This window comes from Kogia breviceps, chromosome 3 (genome assembly GCF_026419965.1).
Source record: "Kogia breviceps isolate mKogBre1 chromosome 3, mKogBre1 haplotype 1, whole genome shotgun sequence".
Classification (NCBI taxonomy): domain Eukaryota; kingdom Metazoa; phylum Chordata; class Mammalia; order Artiodactyla; family Physeteridae; genus Kogia; species Kogia breviceps.
In genome coordinates, this window is record NC_081312.1 from 85,854,593 (window position 1) to 85,878,347 (window position 23,755).

The 23,755-nt window shown below is 46.9% G+C and overlaps 1 protein-coding gene across 1 annotated transcript in view; it reads right to left on the reverse strand.

Moving 5' to 3' along the window:
* Positions 1–23,755, reverse strand: part of EHD4 (EH domain containing 4) — a 95,211-nt gene that overhangs the window by 34,826 nt on the left and 36,630 nt on the right. Inside the window, exon 3 of the mRNA XM_059058055.2 lies at positions 16,130–16,227. Coding sequence (XP_058914038.1) covers positions 16,130–16,227 — 98 coding nt within the window. The remainder of the gene's footprint in view (positions 1–16,129; positions 16,228–23,755) is intronic.

Below are 23,755 nucleotides of genomic sequence, written 5' to 3' on the forward strand. Positions count from 1 at the left end.
GATGCCCTGGAAGCGCTGCTACTATTTTCAGCATGTTTCTACTAGCTGGAGATGCCTCCCCACCAGCACGGGCACCTGAACCTGCCCTCTGTCCACTCTGGGTCCTCTCACTCTGAGCATGTTTCAGACCTAATGCCTATGGACCACTTAGATATTGACACGATTATTCAGATCTAACTCTGTGAGGGAAAAGCATTTTTCCTCCCATTTTACAGAGGAGGAAACTAAGGGTCACAAAGGTGGAATAACTCACCCAGGTCACCCAGCTGGTCAGTGGAAGAGCCAGGAAAATGGAAAAATGTCCTAGGCCCATGTTTCTCAGATGATACTGCTCTTCTCCCGCCTAGAACTCTGCATTTACAATCGATCACTCCCACCCTCCGGTCTGGGGGTGCCCCCATGGGTGCACAGTGATGGTGGGGCAGAGAGCTTTTGCCATACATAACATTAGGTATGGAGGTTATATAACAAGAATGTCCCCATTATAGCAGTGAAGTTATTAAACATTTGAAAATATAAACGAGGATCTTTAAAAAAAAAATCTCTTTACTTTTCTCTAGAGGTTCTAAAACCCCTAACTTCCAAAGAAGTCTAGAATGGTTTGGGGGTGCTCCTATATGGAGTGAAGGCACAGGCAGAGGACCGCAGTGTCAGGCCAGCAGTCCCTGTCAGATGCTCACAAGGCTAGAGTCACCTGATTACCTGGTGACCACTGTGGGGTAAAGTTACCCCTGCTCCCCGTCAAAGCCCTCACCTGGGAGGATGTTGGTTAGTCACAGACCCCGGCCCGGCACTGCGCTGCCTCTCACCCCACCCAAAGACCACCCCCAACCACTTATATCCTCCGCCCTATCCTTTCACACTGGTGAAAGGGACATGGGACACAGCTCAAGTCCATTTGGGTAGGTTTTCCAAGTTTGTGATCTTCTTTCACCTGGTTTGGAGGTGGCAGAGAGCATAAGAGTAGGAGGGGGCTGGCTCAGCACTACCCCAGATTCCTCAAAGTGGGGACCTCCTGCACCAGGACCCCTGGACACGCGGTTTTCTGCGTCTCACTCCAGATCCCCCCAAATTGTGCTTGAGGCCAGGAAATAGCATATTAACATGTTCCCGGGAGCCTGAGAATCACTGCACTAGGGCTTCAGTGCATCATTCACAGGGTAGAAGGGGAACAGAGGGGAGAGGGTACCTGAGAACAGGTACGACAGAAGAAGAAATGACAGCGACAACCTGGCGTCAAGGGAAGAGAAAGCCAACCATCCACCAACCAAACGGACACACAGAAACTGAGTGGCAGAGCCGGGCTGCATCTGTGACTGCCCAGAAGGAGAACACCTGGCTGTCCACAGAGATAATTCTGGGCAATCAAGAGAAGGGTAAAAAAGATAATCCTTCTGTTCCTCTCAGAATAAAATCTACGTGCTTCCTTAAGGCCAACAACTCCCACCAGCAGCCCCTCCTGACCTCACTGCTCACCACCTCCCGGCCACTCCCCAGCCTCCAGCCTTTCCTGACCTGCCCGCTCCCTCTGGCCTTTGCCTGCAATGCTGTTCCCCCAACTCTCTGCCAGGCTATTCCCTCCATTCTGCAGGTCTGAGCTTAGATGCCACCTCCTCGGAGAGCCCTCCTCTCACTACCCATCTAAAGTAGGACCACCCAGGACGTCCCTGGCGGTCCAGTGGTTAAGACTACGCAGTGCTTTCACTGCAGAGGGTGCACGGGGTCGATCCCTGGTCGGGGAACTAGGATCCCTGCCCCCCCCAAAAAGAAGGACTACGCTTGCAGTGGGACTCTGCAATTGTTTCCTTCAAGTTTTCGTGTCAAGTTCATTTGTTCTGCATTTTAGCTCATCCATCTACCTCAACCCTCCCTCCACCCCCGTACGTTTCAGAAAGCAGCAACAGGGTCTATCTTGGTGCTGTTAACACTAAAGCGCCTGATAACTGACACATGGTATGTACATGAGCAATGGACCAAGAGGACCTAGCAGAGCATGGTGCAGGGTGGACATTCAACGTAAGTAAGCTTCTTCCTCTTCCACTACCCTTTTTTTTTAAAAAAAGAATTTTATTTATTTATTTGGCTGTGTTGGGTCTTTGTTGCTGCACACGGGCTTTATCTAGTTTCAGCGAGCAGGGGTTACTCTTTCATTGCGGTGCGTGTGCTTCTCATTGTGGTGGCTTCTCTTCTTGCAGAGCACAAGCTCTAGGTGCATGGGCTTTAGTAGCTGTGGCACACGGGCTCAGTAGTTGTGGCTCGCGGACTCTAGAGCGCAGGCTCAGTAGTTGTGGCGCACGGGCTTAGTTGCTCCGCGGCATGTTGGATCTTCCCGAACCAGGGCTCGAACCTCTGTCCCCTGCATCGGCAGGCGGATTCTTTTTTTTTTTTTTTTTTGGGGGGTACGTGGGCCTCTCACTGTTGTGGCCTCTCCCGTTGCGGAGCACAGGCTCCGGACGGGCAGGCTCAGCAGCCATGGCTCACGGGCCTAGCCGCTCTGCAGCATGTGGGATCTTCCTGGACTGGGGCACGAACCCGTGTCCCCTGCATTGGCAGGAGGACTCTCAACCACTGCACCACCAGGGGAGCCCAACAGGAGGATGTTTAACCACTGTGCCACCAGGGAAGTCCCCCACTACCCTTGGAATGAGAATGCAGGGCAGCGTGTGCTATCTTTCCCAAAGACTACTACCAAAAACTACTAAAGGAAAAAAACCCAGGAGGTTTGGTGTGTGTAGGGGAGAAGTGTCAGTTATGTGGAAATGTGCCCCACGTGGTACCTTTCCCCAGTGCTGTTTTCTCTCTGTGTGTGTATGTGTGCGAGAGAGAGAGAGAGAGAGAGAGAGAGAGAGAGAGAGAGAGAGAGAGAGAGAGAGAGAGAGAGAGAGAAAGACAGACAGACAGACAGACAAAAGGGCAGGGGTTTATGTCATTGCCTCTTGTGGTTAACATCCCGTCTGAGGGTTGACTGGGCTCAGCTGGGTGGGTCTCAATTGGGGTCTGACATGAGGTGAAAGTCAGGTGGCATTTGGGGCTGGAATCATCTTAAGGCTCAATTGAGCTGGTCCTCCACGGCTTTGCTCCTATCTCAGCTGGGCCAGTTGGAGGCTGCCTGAGCCTCTCGGCTGCCCCATGTGACTAGCTTGGGCTTCCCTCACAGTATGGTGGTCTCAGCGCAGCTGGACTTTTAAAACAGTGGTGGGCTTCCCGAGAATAAACATGCCAAGAGCTCCAGGTGGAACCTTCAGAGCTTCTTACGACTTAGACGTGGGAAGTCATACAGCATCACTTCTGCTGAATTCTACTGATCAAAAAGTGAGCCAGGGCTTCCCTGGTGGCGCAGTGGTTGAGAATCCGCCTGCCGATGGAGACACGGGTTCGTGCCCTGGTCTGGGAAGATCCCACATGCCGCGGAGTGGCTGGGCCCGTGAGCCATGGCCGCTGGGCCTGTGCGTCCGGAGCCTGTGCTCCGTGGCGGGAGAGGCGACAGCAGTGAGAGGCCCGCGTACCGCAAAAAAAAAAAAAAAAAAAAAGAAAGAAAAGAAAGTGAGCCAGAGGCCACCTCAGATTCAAGGGCATGAATAATGAATACTGGAAGGCATGGTTCATGGTTGGCAGTGGTGGGAGCAAGAGGCATCTTTGGAGACTGGCTACCAGGCTAGCTATAGGACTGTGGACTTAACTTCTTTGTGTCTCAGTCTTCTCTCCTATAGAATGGGAGCACAGTTCCTACCTCATACTGATTTTTTTTTTTTTTGCGGTATGCGGGCCTCTCACTGTTGCGGCCTCTCCCGTTGCGGAGCACAGGCTCCGGACGCGCGGGCTCAGCGGCCACGGCTCACGGGCCCAGCCGCTCCGCGGCATGTGGGATCTTCCCGGATTGGGGCACGAACCTGTGTCCCCTGCATCGGCAGGTGGACTCTCAACCACTGCGCCACTAGGGAAGCCCACTCATACAGCTTTTGTAAGGAGCAAATGAGTTAATAATATATGGAAAACACTTAACAATGCACCGTGCAAGTGTCAGCTATATTATTAGCACTCAAAAGAGTAAGGAGCAAAACTTTTCTCTGATTAATCTCTGTATCCCAATGTCTCTGAAATGTTTTGTGATCACGAGCTGCTCTCTATGAGAAGTACCCTTTCTCCAATTAAAAGAAAAATCGTTTTTCATTTAAAAGTCTAGGTAGTTTTAAAGTTTGGGTAGAAGCAGTCATTTCTCACGATCGAGTATGCACTTAAGATATTAACAAAAACTAAAGGTATCTTCCAGGGCTTGGCAAATGCTATTCTGAGTCATGGTCATGACGCACTCACAGTGGGGGCAGAAAAAGCCACACGCATGGTGTGGAATTTCCTGTGGCACTGGCGGAAAAGGAGACTGAATGTGTTTGTCAGCAAACTTCCCCGAAACAAAAAGAAACCAGGATTTCCTGTTGGAGGCCCAAGAAGCGAGTGATGTCCAGGACCTCACAACCCAACCTCAGACTGGCCTTAGCTCTGGCCAGAAAACAGGGTCTGCCAACAAATTCATCAGCAGTCAAGCCCCAGGCACTGGGGATGCACCCTTTTCTGTTGTTGCCAAATTCAAACAAAGCTCAGAGACAAGTCACTGAGCTCAAGCTCTAAATATAAAAATGGCTTCATGATCCGAGCCTGTGGACATAAGTTCTACTCTACAGAATTCCTACAGAATTCTCTACCATGTCATCCTCTACCTCATACCCCTCAGTATTCCACGCAGCCTCCAGGATAAAACCAGTCTCCTGACATGTGCGTCCACCCACCACATACACACACTCCAGCCACAGGCATGACTCACATTCCTCCAAAGGGCTCTGAGCTCCCACATCTTCCCATTCTTGCAACCTCTTTCCATTGTTTCGAGGAGGATAGCAATAGTTAGAGCAGCCAGGTTATCTTTCCCTTGACTGTGCACCAGACAGGTACCGTGACAAGATGTCACATCAACTCACTTTATCCTCACCTCATCCTGTAAGGCCCTGACCTTGCGGGTTGATGAACTCATGCATTTACCTGGAATCTCTGATCAAGAACAGCTGCATCATAGGTCAGACATACAGATCAATGAAATAGAATTGAAAGTCCAGAAATAAACCTCCACATTTATAGCCAACTGATTTTCAATAAGGGTGCCAAGACATTTCAGTGGGGAAAGTACTGTCTTTTCAACAAATGGTGCCGGGACAACTAGATACACACATGTGAAAGAATGAAGGTGGGCCCTAAAGTTACACCATATACAGAAATCAACTTAAAATGGATCAATGACCTAAATGTAAGTGCTAAAACTATAAACCTCTTAGAAAAATACAGGAGTAAATTTTCATGAGCTTGGGTTAGGACGAAAGCACAAGTGGCAAAAATTTAAACAGATAAATTAGACTTCATTAAAATTAAGAACTTTTAATGCTTCAGGCTAGACCATAAAGAAAGTGAAAAGACAACCCAGAAAATGAGACAAAATATTTGCAAGTCATATATTTGACTAGTACATGGGACATATAAAGAATGTTAAAACTCGGGCTTCCCGGGTGGCTCAGCGGTTAAGAATCCGCCTGCCAACACAGGGGACATGGGTTCGAGCCCTGGTCCGGGAAGATCTCACATGCCACGGAGCAAATAAGCCCGTGTGCTACAAGAGAGCCTGCGCTCTAGAGCCCACGAGCCACAACTACTGAAGCCCACATGCCTAGAGCCCGTGTTCCGCAACAAGAGAAGCCGCCGCAATGAGAAGCCCGCACACTGCAACAAAGAGTAGCCCCTGCTCGCCACAACTAGAGAAAGCCCGCACACAGCAACGAAGACCCAATGTAGCCAAAAATGAAAATGAATAAATTAATTAAAAAAATAAAGAATGTTAAAACTCAACATTTAAAAGACAAATAATCCAATTAAAAATGGGCAAAGCCTCTATATATACATTTCTTCAAAGAAAATATAGAAGTGGCCACAACGCACATGAAAAGATGCTCAACATCATTAACCATTAGAGAAATGTAAATTGAAACCACAGTGAAATATCCCTTCATACCTATGAGGATGGCTCTAATCAAAATGACAGTGTTGATGAGAATGTGGAGAAACTGGAACCCTCATACACTACTGGTGTATGAAAATATAAAATGATGCAGTCACTTTGGAAAACAGTCTGGCAGTTTCTCAAAACATTAAATACTGAGTTACCATATGATTCAGCAATTCTGCTCCTAGATTTATACCCAAGAGAATCAAGAACATACGTTTTTCACTCTCTCTTTTTTTTTTTGCCTGTGTCCTGCACCATGTGGTATCTTAGTTCCCCGACCAGGGATCAAACCCACCCATGCCCCCTGCAGTAGAAATGCAGAGTCTTAACCACTGGACTGCCAGGGAAGTCCCAAGAATGCACATTTTCACAAAAACTCATACATGAATGATCATAGCAGCATTTTTCAAAATAGCCAAAAAAGTGCAAACCCGAATGTTCACCAACTTATGAATGAATAAAACGTGGTACAGCTGTACAATGGAATTTTTATTCAACCATAAAAAGGAATGAAGCACTGTTTGACTCAGATGAACCTTGAAAACATTATGCTAAGTGAAAGGAGCCAGACACAAGGGCCACATGCTGTATGATTCCATTTATATGAAATGTCCAGAGTAGGTAAATCCAGAGACAGAAGGTAGATTAGTGGTTGCCAGGGTCTGGGGGGAGGAGAACGGGTAGCGATTGCTAATGAGGAAAACTTTTCTTTTGGGGGTGATGAAAATTTTCTACAATTCATTGTGGTGATGGTTGCACAACTCTGTAAATATACAAAAAACAGAAACAAAAACGAAACCACTGAATTGTTCAGAGAGAGAGAGAAAATGCAGATTTTTTTAAAAAGGGGAAGAAGAGTCCCTTCCCTTAGCAGCTTTGCTGACAGCCTACTTCCCATACCCCACTTCTTGTTCAGAACTCCTGTAATGCACAGGGTCAGAGTGGATTGTTTGCAGGTCCATCAACCCCAGTCAAGTGTGTGCACCAGGGCCAGGGGCTGTGCCTCATTCCTTCTGAATCCAGAACAGTGCTTGGCACCCAGCAGGCAATCAATATAAATGTGTGTTAAATGAATAGTCTCTAGCACGCCCCTACTATTACCCATTGCTTTTTATACCATCACTTCTAAGATAAAGGAGTGTCAAAAAGATGACACACACAATATCTGTCCATTATTTTAAAATTCTTTTTCCACCAAATATTTTTTAAACTGGATGATCAATTAGTGTTGTCCCTTTTCCACTTCCAGAGAGAGATGTGATTTCAAAATTTAAAAGCTAATTATCAATAAAATGACCGAGGTATGGGGGAAAAAGGTAAAAACGCTTAGCCAAACACAGCATATTCAGTCCCTGAACAACAAATTCCACATTTCAAATAACTTGACAAAAATTTCCCCTACTCTGAGACAGAAGACTTTAAGAGGCAAGAAACCAGTACTAACCAGTATTAAATTCAGCCTTTGAAAACTCTGGCCTATACCACCACCACCACATTGAGATGGTGAGAGTAATAATAACAGCTAACATTTATTGAGCACTTACTATGTGCTAGTCTGGGTATTATTTTCTGCTTTCTAGGTAGTAACTCAGCTACAACAGCATTATGTGGTAGGTACTATTATTACCCTCATTTCCCATAGAGATTCACAACTTTCCCAAGGCTGCATGGCTGGTAGATGGCTGAGCTAAACTGGAACCCAGGAAGTCCAATTCTCCTGCCCATGTGTTTCCCGCTATATGACATAGGACAGCCCACAGGGACTTCAGTCCCTTGACTGGACCTAGGAAAGCAACATGTTTGACTCTGGGTTTATAGACTGAATAGTGTAGGTTCCAAAAAAGGCCTCAGAAAAAACCATGAATATGTAGGAATTGAAATCCATGGGTGAATATCTGATACTTGAAAGTCTATTCTTTTACATATTCTTTATATATCAGGTGGAAAATATCTGAATAGACAACATGGTCAGCCCAAACCTGCAAAACCTTGACTTGCCCACCTCTGCAAGGCCACCGCCTTCTGAACTTTCAGCCACAGGCCTCCGCCACCTTCCAAGACTGTGGTCCTCCCACCTCACCCCTTCTCATTGAGCTCAATGCCTTATCTATTTCCTTCCTGGCACTCCTCACTATTTACAATGATTTTATTCATTTGTTTACCTGCTTTTCTTGTCTGACTCTCCCATCAGAATGTGAATTCCATAAGGGCAGTGACCATGTCCATCTTTTTTGCTTAGTGTTTGTTGAATGAATAATAATTCTCTTTGTAGGTGACAGCTTTCTTTCAGAACAATTTGGTGCATCAGTGACTGGCTGGATGACCACACTAGGCTGTAGCAACTCCAAGACAGGGGTGGTACCTTGTTCATCTTTATGCTCCCAGTTCCTAGCTTAGTACCTGGCACACAGGAGCTCATTGCATCTCGACTGAACTCGTTCTTTAATGAACTGCTGTCAACGTGGAGGGCAGTCTCTATTGGAGTACCTCAAGGCTCCACCTTGGGTCCCGTCTGCTCAACTTCTGGATCCAAGGGCAAAGGTAGAAGGGCATGCTGATGAAGCCTGGGGATGCCTTAAAGCTGGGAGGAACTGAAGTGGACAGGGAGAGGAGCTAAGAGAGCCTGAACAGTCGTAAACCCAAAACCCCAGAAACAAAACAAAAAATTAAGAAACCCTGTACCAGGGTGGGTGGAGGGAGAATTAGATGAAGGTAGTCAAAAGGTAAAAAATTCCAGTTATAAGATAAATAACTACTAGTGATATAAAGTACAACATGATAGAGATAATTAACACTGCTGTATGTTATAAATGAAAGTTGAGTTCTCATCACAAGGAAAAGAATTTTTTCTAATTCTTTAATGTTGTATCTGTGTAAGATGATGGATGTTCATTAAACCTATTGTGTAACCATTTCATGATGTATGTAGGTCAAATCCTTATGTGGTACCCCTTAAGCTTATACAGTGCCATATGTCAATTCTATCTCAATAAAACTGGAAAAAAAAAATCCACCCTGTACCAACCACAGGATGGGAAGGCAGGGACAGGAGTAGCACCTGTAATGAGGGTCACATGTCCAGTGAGCTCAGGTGACCGCAGTCTGAGATGCTGGGATGGACCTGAGCCGTGTCTGTATTGGGTGGTGGTGAACAGAATGAAGGAGGGGATAGTGCTGCCTCGACTCCCCCTTTATTTAATGATTATTTCTACTCTTATTTATAATAGTACCCAAGTAAGGCCTGAACTTCTTCTCCTGGGGTACTGAGCAGGCATGGCAGGCCCCCTTCAGAAACTCTCTGTGAGAAAAGGGAACCCTCTTGCACTGCTGGTGGGAATGTAAATTGATACAGCCACTATGGAGAACAGTATGGAGGTTCCTTAAGAAACTACAAATAGAACTACCATACGACCCCGCAATCCCACAACTGGGCATATACCCTGAGAAAACCGTAATTCAAAAAGAGTCATGTACCACAATGTTCATTGCAGCTCTATTTACGATAGCCAGGACATGGAAGCAACCTAAGTGTCCATCAACAAATGAACGGATAAAGAAGATGTGGCACATACATACAATGGAATATTACTCAGCCATAAAAAGAAATGAAACTGAGTTATCTGTAATGAGGTGGATAGACCTGGAGTCTGTCATACAGAGTGAAGTAGGTCAGAAGGAGAAAAACAAATACTGTATGCTAACACATATATATGGAATCTAAGAAAAAAAAAGTCATGAAGAGACTAGGGGTAGGACGGGAATAAAACACAGACCTACTAGAGCATGGATTTGAGGATATGGGGAGGGGGAAGGGTAAGCTGTGATGAAGTGAGAGAGTGGCAGGGACATATATACACTACCAAATGTAAAACAGGTAGCTAGTAGGAAGCAGCCGCATAGCACAGGGAGATCAGCTCTGTGCTTTGTGACCACCTAGAGAGGTGGGATGGGGGGGGTGGGATAGGGAGGGAGACGCAAGAGGGAAGAGATATGGGAACATATGTATATGTATAACTGATTCACTTTGTTGTAAAGCAGAAACTAGCACACCATTGTAAAACAGTTATACTCCAATAAAGATGTTAAAAAAAAGAAACTCTCTGTGAAGTCCAGCCTTGGGCTGTGTGCTCCACCTGAAGGACAGGAAGCACCTGCCGTAACCGCCTGGCCCTGGGAGCCGCTGGCCTCTTCAGCCTCCAGCTCTCAGCTCTCCACGTGCTTCTCAGAAGAGCCTCTGCTGCTGTTGAACATGGCTAACATCTCGCTCCAAACCTTCTCGCTCTTCTAGGGAAAAAGACTCATTCCTCTGTGTTTGTGTGTGTTTTCAGCTCTAGTCCTCCCTGTTCCCAAAGTACAAGAGGGGAAGTCATTCTTATCTTGACATTTCTAAATGTTCTCTCTCCTGTCTTGCACAGCCTTCAAAATCCGGTCTTTTGTCTTTCAAGCTCAAAAAATGTGTCAAGTAGGTGTGTTTGGACTTCCCTGATTACAGTTTTCATCATCGCTATTTTTTTTTAGCATTTTTAATGACTACCAGTTGGATTTCCATTCCCTGTTTCCTGTTCTGTCAATTCTTTTGTGATGTTACGTTTGGGCACCTCCACTGTGCTGGCATATCCTTGAAATGACTTGCTCACTTGTACCTGTCAGTATTCAGATGTCTTTTTTATTCTTGAGTGCTTTCCTGAATGCTGCCAAAATCAGGAGGACATAAGGATGTCTATATGTAAATGTTAAGACATTAATCAATGATTTTTTTTTTTTTTTTTTTTTTTTTTTTTGCGGTACGTGGGCCTCTCACCACTGTAGCCTCTCCCGCCACAGAGCACAGGCTCTGGACGCGCAGGCTCAGCGGCCATGGCTCACGGGCCCAGCCGCTCCGCGGCATGTGGGATCTTCCCGGACCCGGGCACAAACCCGTGTGCCCCGCATCAGCAGGCGGACTCTCAACCACTGCGCCACCAGGGAAGCCCTAATCAATGATTTGAAGCTAATGTTACGGCCCGTTACGTTATCTGAAGCACAGTTAGATCTCTTCTCTTTCATGATCATCATTGATTGCTTTTACTAGCAGGACATTTTCTGCCCTTCTATTTTTCACTGTCTTCTCAGTTCTATTCACTGATTTATAATGAGAAAGGCTTATAGAGAGAAGGGTTTAAACATCAGAAGAACACGCCCTTAGACTTTCATTTGACAAGTTGCCGGTCCTAGGTCTTAGGTCTGACCTGCTGGTAGATCTGTTGGAAAATTCAGATCAAGAGTTTTTTCTTCTAGAGTTATTTAAATTTTTAAAAGGGAAAAATTGTACTATTTTTGTTATCAAAGTCAAGTCTGTTGAAGGCTACACAAAACCTCATGCTCTCAGGAAACCACAGGAATAATTACTGGCTGCTAAAATAGCACCTTCCAAATGCTTATGTGCTAAGTAGATGGACAAGTACACCAGCTGCCACATTAGGATTTTTCAGTCTTCTCCTTGTCAGACAGGGACGTTATAATTGCAGCCAGAACCCAGAGGTTTGTACCAAGCAGTTGGGAACACACTTGGGTCCATGCCAAGTCCAGAAATAAATCCTAGATGATGTTTAGGTTCAGCACGACATAAACAGTATTTTAGGAAGCAAACAGTTCAGGAGCCGGAATAATAAGAGATTGGGAATGAAAATAAGGATGTGCAGATAAATGTGCTCTTATCACACAGAGTCAAAAATCTGGATGCCATCATCAGGGCAAAGGATGTTCTCAAGACTGAACCTGGTCAGATTTCACCCACCCACTTCAAGAAAATAACTTAGAAAACCTTAAGAACTCAAACATTTCTTTATTGGCTACAAGAAAAGAATCAAGAAAAGTTTGTAGGAATTTTAGGTAGCTCTTACTTAAGTAGAATAAAGTTATTATTAAAAATATATCAGAATATTTTAATTCCTGCTTGATGGGAATTCTCTATGTCAGGCAAGAAAACTACAAGCTAGTATCTAAGCTCACCCTTCTGTTCCTAAAAATTTTCTGTTAACTATAATTAAACCAAGAAACATCAGAAGGGTAATGGGTTTCCATATGGAGTAGTATACTAAAAGTTGCTTCAAAATCAATTACTCTAGCGGGTTTTATTTATAGAACTCCCAAAGAGGAGATTTAGACAACATTTACTCCCCTCCAGTGCTGACTATGCATTCTTGTTTCACTCTGGAGCACAGAGCAGGGACCTGACTTCTAGGGTCCATGTTAAGGACCTGCTGATGAGAAGGCTGTGCTAAGACACATTCTACTTGGTAAAGGTCACTTCTAACATAAGAGTGGGTTTGCCATGTTTTGCCTCAAACTGAACACCCCAAAATACAAATCATCATGTAGAAATGTCAACTGTTTCTTCTGGTCACCTATGACTTCGGCCAAGAGAAGAGCAATGTTCTCCGTGTAATCACACTTGCCCCCTCTACTCAGCAAAGAGTAAAAATGAAGCAGGCTTATGATGTCACGAGAGAGAAGAATGAACAAGGAAGAAGGGAGCCACAGGTAAAGGGAGGCATGTGACTGAACCTGGGTTCAGCACTCCTTCCTGGAGATACACCCTCACTAGGCCATCTGGTTCCCAGAGTTTGGGGTACCTGGGCAGTTCCCTGGGGGTGCCCAAGGGCTGCCAGTGATGATGAGGCCAGCTCCCCAGCTTAGGTCCCTCCTTCCCTGTTCGACCACCGGCAAAGTAGCATGACGCTCCACTGCCCCACCTGCCGTCTGCCTCATCCCATGCGGATGGGGAGAACTCTGCGTGTGATGCGGTCAGCAGGTCTTCTTGGGGGGTGCTCTGCAGTCACCCCATGCTCATCAACTCCTCCTGCAGCTGCACTGTCTGCCCAGCATGTGCTTAGCCAGGGCTGCACAGCCCTGCAGGCTAGAGGGTGGACTAGGTCCACACAGCAGCGTCAGCCTGCAGCCACTGCCTGAAGCACACATCCCCTCAGCTTGTTCTCCAAAAGCAGCACCTTGTTAACAGCTTTTACTCTGTCCACTCCCAGGATGTCAAGCCTGGTTGCCCATCTGCCCAGCAGCTGGGGAAATAATTCTTACAATCACTGTTAGGCTCCGCTTTCCCAGAGGAGAGAGGGCGAGGGGTTCCCTAGTCAGGGCTGGGCTCCTGTCTGTGCAGGACTGTGTGCGGGTTTAACTTAGCAAGTCCTAAATGAAGAGCACATCGTAGACACACAGCAAGGGCTCAATACCTGATGGCTGTTCTCATACTGCTATTGTGAATACACACTTCAAGGAGACGCTACATGTGTTAAGAGGGACCTGCTTGATGAGACTCTGCCTGCTGAGGGTTAATCCATCAACTGCACTAAGGGACAAGGAGGAGGGGGCAGCAGCTGCCCCATTCCTCTTTCACAGACGAAACATCCGTCAGGGAGGCAAAGCCCCACCAATAAGGTCAATGGCGGATGTTTCAAATGTTCTGTGGGGTCACAGTTTGTCCCCGTGCCTCATCCAGTGTTGACAAAGATGACTGGCAAAGGTGGCGCTGTGATTTAGGAGATGGAGGGATGGAAGCAGACAGGAGCGTGTGTGAGAATGAAGTGCTGTTTGCAATAGTTTAAGCTGAAGCAGCTTTGAAACAGTACACATTCTTTGGGGTTGAAACTGTCAGCTAAGTGACTCCAACTAGCCAAGGTACCCGAACACGGTATGGCACCTAAGCCTGGGAAGCCTGGGGACCCTGGCCACAGTGCCCGGGGCTGCCATCGTTTGCCGCTCTGGGTCCTTCCCCATCAGCTGCTGTCTGTCAGGGCGGCAGGGACCAGCTGACTGGTTGGAACCATATGTGCTATTTCTGGGCATAGGATATGAAGAAGGACATGCCACAGTAAGTCAGGATATGAGTCAGTTATTATAAAGTGTTAAAAAAAAACTGTCTTCAAAGCATCCTGAGAGCATTACACCACGCTAACTACTCTGAAGGAGCTATAGGTTGAAAGACACTTAGAATCACTAAGCCCAGGAGAAACCCTGAAGAACATGGATGATTAGCATTGGTCAAAGTCCTGCCAATGAAAAGGAATGGATAAGGCTGAAGCTCAAATCCAGAGGTCCTAAAATTTAGAGGCAAAAAGAAAATTTCCAGGACCACATATATCTCTGGCATACTTCCGTCAGACACTCAGAAGCAGTGGAAACACAGGCAGCTTGAAAAAGCTGTGGGACATGTGTTTGCTTTATTTTCCTTTTAAAACAAAACATGGTATTTTCAGAGCAATGTTTAATGGGGCCAAATTAATGGTCCTAAGTTGGTTTTTAAAAAAATCTATTGGCACCGAGGTGTAAAGATACAAAAAAGATGTCTCTCCGGAGTGCTATCTGCAAGAGGGAAAAATTATTAACCACACAACATCCACAAATCAGTTAAATAAAAGACGCTATGTCCCTCTGATAGAACCTAAGCAGCTGTAAAAAGGAAAAAGTAATTTAAATATACTGGCATAGAATGATCCGCGATAGCTGTTATGGCAAAAAATCAAGTTGTAGCAAATGTGCATGGCAATCACATTTCTGTTAAAAAAGGTATGTTTGTATATGCAGAAGAAAAAGTCACTAAGGAGCTGGAGAAAATCATGAACAACTGTTATTCGTGGCTTTTTCTACAAGTGCAATGTTCTTGGAGGCCTCAGGGAGGCCTAATGGCCCACTGAGTCCCTGAACAAATGGGTCAAGGCAGTCGGAGGCTGCAAAATCAGCATTTCTCAAACAGCAGGAGAAAAGAGGGCTTATAGACATGGGGAGCCCTTTCTTTAACCCTGTCACGGGACCTTTGCTTTCTAGCTCCCAGGTGGGTCCCAGGGCCTGTGTAACGTTCTTTGGCTTCAGGAGTGGGGCAGTTCACTGGCTGGCCATAACCCCACTACTCCTGTTCAGGGGCTGTAAAGAGTTACCAGTGAGAAGTGACAGCAGCAATGCATCCACTCCAGCCTCTCCCTCCCAGCAAAGCCTCCAGGAACTGTCCTCTGTTTCAAGGGCCAGGGCGAGGGAACTTGACCTGCCTCTGGGACCACAGGAATCCATCCTGGTGCCCTCCCTGTCAGGAATTTCCTCTCTGTAAGTAAACAGTCCTCTGGTCTACTCCCGACAGCTCCCTTACCGGGAAGGTGGGGGAGACCGCAGGCCCATCTATTTAACCACAGTGCACAGGTCTGGAAACAGTACTGCCTCAGCCTCGTGTTGTGAAGGCTGAGGAAGCCCTGACGTCACTGTTTTTCACAAGCGTTTTCTATTCTCCACAAATCTCCTCTGAACGCCTTATTGTCTCTCCTTTCCCACCCCAGAGCTTCCCTTAGGTAATTCCTATTCATCCTGCAGATTCCAGCTCCAATGTCTCTTCCTCTGGAGAGCCTTTCCCAACATGCCAAGGCCAGATATCCTCCTTACACTCTGACAGACAGTCCCCATCGCAGAGTGAGTATCCCAGCTCTCGTTCTCTATTTATTTCTGTGATAATGAAACTAATGTCTGTCTTCCTCGTTAGAACACAAGCTCCTCCAGGGCAGAAACTGCACCTGTTCTTTCTGCATCCCCAGTGCGCAGTACAGCGTTGGGCACCAAGCAGATAGCAATAAAGGCTCACTCAATAGAAGGCTGCTGCAGAGGTGACTGGGGTGGAATACACGGCAATGGGGGAGGGAGGAAGACCAGCTGGGAGGGCTCTCTCCTTTGCTGTCACTAGCTGGCCTTCTTTATTTTTTGTCATGTGTCCAAGTGAGTGGTCAGCAAGTGGTCCCCTCTTAAAGTCTGAAGATTTATGTGAGGTGGGTACTAGTATCACATGACAGTGTTTAAAGGAATTAAGAGGTTATGGCTAAGGCTCCAGAAAGTTTCTCAGTTGAAAGAGCAGAACCTTTGACCATATGACTTCCTGGTTATTTCCTGGGACCTCTTCAGCTCTGGACCCTGGGGCTGCCCAGGGATGCTGGGGGTGCCCAGGAGGATGGATAGAATACAACAGGGGCAGAAATCCTCTGCCAACATCAGAGAAAGACTCAGCCAGCCCCGGGTGAGGAGTGGTGGGCACAGAAGGGCAGGGTGGGCACTGACCTCGGCTGATGCGCTGCTTCTCCCCAGACAGGATGCCGGGGCTGTCGATGATGCTGATGCTCTTCAGGACCTGATTGGGCAGCTGGGAGCACATGAATCTGGAAGAAAGGGATCAAAGGTGGGATCAGAACCTGCACGTTGCAGAGTGCTCTAACCTCAGAGCTCCTTGGTCTCTCCTGGCAACTGGCATCTGCTGAAAAGTGGGGGCTTGGAGGAGACTGATGGCACCTCCACTGGAGACTAGATGCTGGTCCACAGGGCAGCTATCGGAGGGTGGCCTGGCACCGGCTGCTCCCTACCACCAGATCCCTTACTGTTAATTTTATTTTAGCTAACGTTTATTGAACACAGGTATTTTACAAACATCATCTCATTTGTTCCTCATATTAATCTCATGAGGAAGACATTACCATTTACCTCCGGGAGGTTATGTAACTTGCTCAGGGTCACTCAGAGCTAAGCTTTAAACCCAGGTCGGTGTGACTCCAAAGGCCACCAGCCCCACCCACCCCTCCTCTATCCTGCTCCTTAGACAAAGGTCCCAGGCTTTTCCTCCCCGGGAATCCCTTGCTTCCTTCAGGGTCACTGCCCCACTGGGCTGGAGTATCCCAAGCTCTGTCTAGCCGCTGCTCACTCCCTAATGTGACAGTGGAGGTACTAGGGCCTGTTTTCACTGTCCGATGTCCCAGGGACATGCTATGGCTCTAGGTTCAGGGTTGGGCAAGCACCTGTGGGCAACACCCCAAATCCTCCAGGTGCTTCGGTGCCCTAAGAGTGGACGAAGGGGCAGGGGTGGGCAGGGCCCTGGCCAAGCACCTCCCAGACTCCTTCCTTGTCCATCACCTTCCCGATACCACCTCCTCCTTCTCGTCCCCATCCCTCTGCTGTGGTTCCAGCCGGCTGCCCTGGTGTTGGCCTTGGAAGCAGAGTGAAGTGGCAGGAAAATTGCAGCCTGTGCGTCAGCAGACCTGGGTTCAGGTTCAGGTTCAGCTCATCCTTTGCTAATAACTTGCCTGGGACCCTGGGCAAGGGCTTCCACATTCTGGGCCTCAGTTTTCTCATGTGTCAATGGAGACACTTGGACCAGGGGCTGGAGAGGTTCTTTTAGCTTTAACACAGTGTAACTCGAGAGGACCGGAGGGAAATGCTTTGTTACTTCCACCCCAGGCAACCTGCGGGGATCTCTGTTAGGCAGTGTGTATGTTTTAAGGCAGAAACTAGAGTGTCTCTCCTTCTCCTATATTGTAAATGACTAACTTTGGTATGTGTGTGGGCAGAAGGCTTGAAAATCCTTGGGGAAAGCTCAGTTCTTCCATTCAGTGGAAAAGGTGGGATTACTCAGAAAGTAAATATGCTGGGAATGCAGGAGAGGGAGGCCTGCCCGGCCCTCACAGCGCACACATGGACAGCACAGACCCCGGGAAGGAGTGGGCAGCCCTGAGAGAAACATGCAATTACTGACATTGCAAATGAACTTTCACTGAAGGTGCTTGGGACAAGTTTCTCAGACATTGTTTCCCACATTTTCAAGTCAGCCCAGGAAGATGTAGGAATAATAACTATGATCATTTTGCAGCTGGAAAAGTTGAAGCACAGAGCAGTTACGACATGCGAGGCCATGCCGCTAATGCGTGTCTGGCTGGGGACTGCAGCCTGATATTTCTGATGTCAGGTCAGTAGAACTCAACCCGTAAAGTTAAAAACCTCATAACATTAAAAATAAGAGGTCCGGCTTCCCTGGTGGCGCAGTGGTTGAGAATCTGCCTGCTAATGCAGGAGACACGGGTTCGAGCCCTGGTCTGGGAGGATCCCACATGCCGCGGAGCAACTGGGCCCGTGAGCCGCAACTACTGAGCCTGCGCGTCTGGAGCCTGTGCTCCGCAACAAGAGAGGCCGCGATAGTGAGAGGCCCACGCACCGCGATGAAGAGTGGCCTCCGCTTGCCACAGTTGGAGAAAGCCCTCGCACAGAAATGAAGACCCAACACAGAAAAACTAAATAAATTAATTAATAAAACTCCTACACCCAACATCTTCTTAAAAAAAAAAAAAACGGGGTCAAGTTAATTTATGAGAAGCCCCTCATTTCTGATTTTCTCCTGCCCCTCCACCTTTATAAACCCTATTGCCCAACACTCAGACAGCAGATCTGTGAGAATAAAGTGCACCGGGACCACTACACATTCTCTGTAAGTTCACAGAGAAAAAAATGCCATATTCAAGTCTCTAGAACTGGGGTAGGAACAGAGTTCTGAGCACATCTGTGGTGGACTGCATTTCTTGTGGTAATTCGGTCTCTTATCACAGTTCCATCCTTTTTATCAGACGGCTCAAGCCATCTGGCAATGCTGAGAAAACTGCACATATGTGGAACTTTTCACATAAAGTATTCCTGTGAGAGGCAGACCTTTTTCCAGAACCACAAGCTCACACTTGATACCAATTTTTCCAAAACACAAAACCCCTGGATTCTAATATGAAGTTAACAGAGGGATTCAAAAGTTAGAAACCATCCACTCCCTCCGTACAGAGACAAGGTTTCAACAACTCCCATGCCTCCTGACGTGACAGCAGAGACAAAATGTGTAAGCCACAAAATAAGATGGTCTGATGTGGTGACATCACCACAGAAAATACAGGGAGCAGGCCCAGGGCCAGGAGGGATGACTGCAGACGAAAGGGGGGAGGGGAAGGGGGAAGGGGGAGAAAAGAAGAGGGAGGGGAAGGAGGACGGGGAGGGAGAGGAGTGGGGGAGGGGAGGGGAGGGGAGGGGAGGGGAGAGGGGGAGGAGGAGAGGGAGTAGGAGGAGGGGAGGAGGAGAGGGGGAGGAGGAGGGGCAGGAGGAGGAGGGGGCTCTCCAGGGGCACCCCGAGAGAGGGTGACAGGTGTTGTGTGTGCAGAGCTGGACTTTGTACAGCCTGCCCAGCATGTGTGTGGGGGAGGTGGGGAGGTGGGCAAAGGAGCACAGGGCACAGTCAGCTTTCAGACCCCTGTGTGGGGGCATGGCCCATACTCTAGGGGTTAGAACCACACACGCGTTTTCTTGAATGGTTGTACTATAATCAGAAAAAACCCTAATGCGATGCTGTTAGAGCAATCTTGTCTTCCTTTGATGTTCCATGCAAGGAAGGTGAAAAGTGGGTTATTTATCGGATATAACACAGTCAGCCTTGGGTCAGGCCTTTCCCACTGATATGTCTGCTGCAGTGTTTCCAAGCACAGATTTGCTGTCCCAAGATGGATTTCCTACTTCTTTCAGAGGGACTAACAAGCACAAAGTGTACCCATGCCTTGCCTTCTACATTTCATGTGAAATACACACACGTGCCAGTTATAAGCTCAGGAGCCTCACGGAAGCTTTATGAAACATGAAACATGTCCCTCACCCAGGGCTGGCTTGATGTTTTTGTTTTTTTTTTTTTTTTTTTGCGGTACGCGGGCCTCTCACTGCTGTGGCCTCTCCCATTGCGGAGCACAGGCTCCGGACATGCAGGCTCAGCGGCCATGGCTCACGGGCCCAGCCGCTCCGCGGCATGTGGGATCTTCCCGGACCGGGGCACGAACCTGCGTCCCCTGCATCGGCAGGCGGACTCTCAACCACTGCGCCACCAGGGAAGCCCGATGTATTTTATTTTTGATAAAAGGAGAGGAGGAGGGGATCGAACCCTCCTCTGTGGGTGATGGGGAACCCAAATTCCCCATCACCCCACAACCAAGGAAGGCTTAGGGGTAGCAGAGAGGGGGTGAGTAAAGGAATGGTCTGGGCTATAAGGTCTCAGGCCGGTGGCTAGAAGTCCTGCGGCACAGTAAGACAAGGATGTAAGGGGAGTTCAGTTCCTAAAATCACCTCCAAACACTAACATTCCAATTCAATGATCAACATTTTTAAAAAGCCAGGCAGTAGCTTAATAGTGATGTGATTTCCAGTGCAGTGATACCCAGTAGTTGCAGCAATAATCAAATGGCACAAGCATCCACTGACCACTTACTGTGTGCCAGGCACTGTCCTAAGCACTTTCCATTAATGCACTCAATCACGGCCACAACCTTCAGCAGTGGGGCTGTGTGCCTCCATTCTACAAAAGATGAGACTGGGGTGGAGGGGAGCAAATCTGGCCACCCCGAAAATGGGTCTCATTGGCATTAGGATTAATTTAGGCTGATTATTTTTAAGGCCCAGAAAGACTCAGGAAGAATCTTTGACCTCCCCTTTCACTGCCTAAGGAATGTAGACAGAGGACCTATTCCAGGAAGGGAGCTGTCACCAGAGATAAACACAGTATGAACTAGTTGCGTATATGGGGGGAACCTGGCAAAGTCTGTTTGTTAAAACTCCTCTCTGTGTCCCATTGTCTCTTCATTGCCCAGCGAACATTTGTTTACCGAGCATTATTTTCCAGCTCCATGTCAATTGCATTCTTCCCCTTACAGGTTCCAAACCACTACCCCCAACATCTCTTTTGTCTTTAACTGAAGATGGTATTTAAGGTGAGGGCTTCAGCCATCTGGGGGAGTTAGTTACTGGGTTTTCCTGGATCTCTCCCATGTATACACGTAATTAAATTTTTGTTTGATTTTCTCCTGGTAATCTGTCTCATGTCAACTTAACTCTTGGACCAGCCAGAAGAACCTAGAAGGGTAGAGGAAAATCTCTTCCTCCCCAACAAGGGCACAGAAGGGTCACATACCATAACTTGCCAAGTCACACAGCTGGTAGGTGATGGAGCTGGGACGCGAACCTGGCAGTTCTGACCCCGGTCCGGCTCTTAACTGTTAGGCTGCTACTGCCATTTCATGCATTTCAATCACCACTGTTCATCTTTATCAACAGAAGGCAACATCCTAAAGTAAAGGAGTGACATGCCATAGCCCTGGAATTCCCCACCAAAGAGGCCCTTTTGTGTGACCTGCTCTCAATCCATTGGTGGAGGGCGGAGCAGTGACCAGGAAGCAGATGATCTGGTTCTGGCCACTTGCTTCTCACTCACCTCTTGGCCTTGGTCAGGTCTCTGAGCAATTCTACCAGCCTGAGGACTCCCAGGTTGTCTTTAGGTTCAAATAAACCTAAGCTTACAATGGAAGAGAGTATGAAGCTGTTTTTGCCCCAGTTCACTTTACTGATAAGAGTAAGATCAGAGAGATTACACGACTTCCTAAATTGGCAGAGTGAATAGCACCCAATATGCAAAAAGACTTTGACAGCTAACCTGTAATAACCAATTATTATTACATGGTCCTACCACAAAGACCTGACCTAAACTTCTACTGCCCAAGAGGAATTTAATTTCACATCCAGACTATGAAAAGCCCATGGTTACCCCTTAGACTGAGTCTTACGGAACTACCACTTTTACAAGTAAAAAGATGGTTGAATGTTGGCAATTCCATGCAGTTTGACCTAAACATAGACTTTTCTAAATCAAACCTCCCTCTCCCAACCACCACAGGGGAAAAAGCTGGTTTTCTGGGATGACAGGACCAGGGCTGTACAGGCAGCTGCCAACAAAGAACAATGGCTTGAATATCCAGGAGCCACCACAAATCCTGAGATTAAAGATTAATGGGAAGGGCTTCAGGGAGTTTATTACGGATAAGCACACCACAAAACCCAAAACAAAACACCCTCCACCCCTAACCAGTTAATCTCTCATGTTTAAAAAAAAAAATTAGTTTTGCTAGTGAATCAAGAGTGATTCTTGGCAAGAGCCTATTTTCCTTAATTTCTGCGGCTAAATTGTCTGGTGGAGCCAGCATGTGTGTGGACTGATGCTGTTTACTTGCATTAAATCAGTTCTTTAAAAAAACCACAGACCTACTAGAGCATGGACTTGAGGACATGGGGAGGGGAAAGGGTAAGCTGTGAAGAAGTGAGAGAGTGGCATGGACATATATACACTACCAAACATAAAATAGATAGTGGGAAGCAGCCGCATGGCACAGGGAGATCAGCTCGGTGCTTTGTGACCACCTAGAGGGGTGGGATAGGGAGGGTGGGAGAGAGGGTGACACAAGAGGGAAGAGATATGGGAACATATGTATATGTATAACTGATTCACTTTGTTGTAAAGGAAAAACTAACACACTATTGTAAAACAGTTATACTCCAATAAAGACGTTAAAAAAAAAAATCCCAATGGCACTAAGTGTTTGTAATATTCACAGTCTAAAAAAGTCTATTGAATGAAGCCTCATTCAGTTACAAACACAAAGGTAACGAATAGAGTATAAATCAAAAAATACATATATATATATTCTATTATTGCTAAATCATTATGCAAATTTAAGACAGTGGAGTTTTTTTGTGTTGTTTTATTGGTTTGTTTTTATCACACCATCACCACCATCAGGCCTGGCTAAAATGACAGGAGCATTGGAAGTACTGTTTAGATTCCCTTCAGCTCAAAAGGAAGTTTCAAAATTTCAAGCCCTTGGGCCAGCAATTAAAGTTATATTTCAAAGAGAAACAGAGAAGTAAATGAGATTAATAATTTCTTCTGTGGAAGTCTACAATTTAATCCTAAATTGTAGATCCTAAACTGAAAATGATGTCTATAGCTATCTGGCTTAAAAAAAAAAAAGATTACCATTTTCAGAAAAGTAGATTGAGGGAAAAATTTAACTTGCGATCCAAATGCAGGCTGCAGGGGGAAGTGTCAGAGGTCAACTCCTGACATTTCTTGAACTGACCAAGACATGCTGGTGTCCCCCAGGGCTTGTGCCCTCAGTGTGCTGCTGGGTTGTCCCTCCCCTTTGGGAGGTGGAACTGCCTCCTGACAACAGAATTTGGAACCTCAATAACCACATTCCCATGGAGCAACTGCAAGACAGGCTTGCCTGTGGAATTCCTCTAGAAAGTAGAGCAGCACGGTGGAGTCTCAGAATGTCGCATTAAGGTATTTTCCATAGAACTCTTTGTTCCAGACTCAACCCCTTTTCTTTTTCTATGGTTCAGGTATGGAATTTCTATCATTCAAAGGTGTCTTTTTGGGAATTTGTCTTCCTTCCTCAGAAGTGCACTGTAAACCTCCCGTTACCTTCTTAGAAACCAGCCTTAGAGATTGAGGCTTAAGCTCCACTGGTTTGTTTAATGCTTCGAGGCTGGTACCATCTTGTGAAGTACTAAACTCTTTTAAAGACTCCCCAGGGGTGGGGGCAGATGCCCAAGCCCACACCCTGTAACGGGAGGGCCAGAATAATGAGACCTATCCCGTACGGGTAGAGGGGGACAGGTGGTTGCTCAGTAGGGTGGGGGGTGGAAGTTCTCCACAGGGGACAACCAGTTCTCCTCCCTACTAAGTATTGTATCTTGACCTAATTCCCAGAAAGTATGCTATGTAGAAAGAAGTTCGCCTGCCTTTAGAGCTAAGTCTGCTGCGGTTCCCACAGGGATGCTATAATTACATACACACATTTGAGCATCCCACGCTAACTGACCCTCTTCCTTGTGTCAGTGCTGGGTGAAACAGCAGCACTGCCGTGTAGATACAACTTCAGCAGGCTGTTTACTCTTAAGTATGCTATCAATTTCCAGGTGGTACATCACTGACATGTGAGCTTCAGGTATACGTGGCCACCAGGTGGCTAGAAGGATAGGAACTCTTCTTTGCTGGTGCTTCGTGAGGTGCAG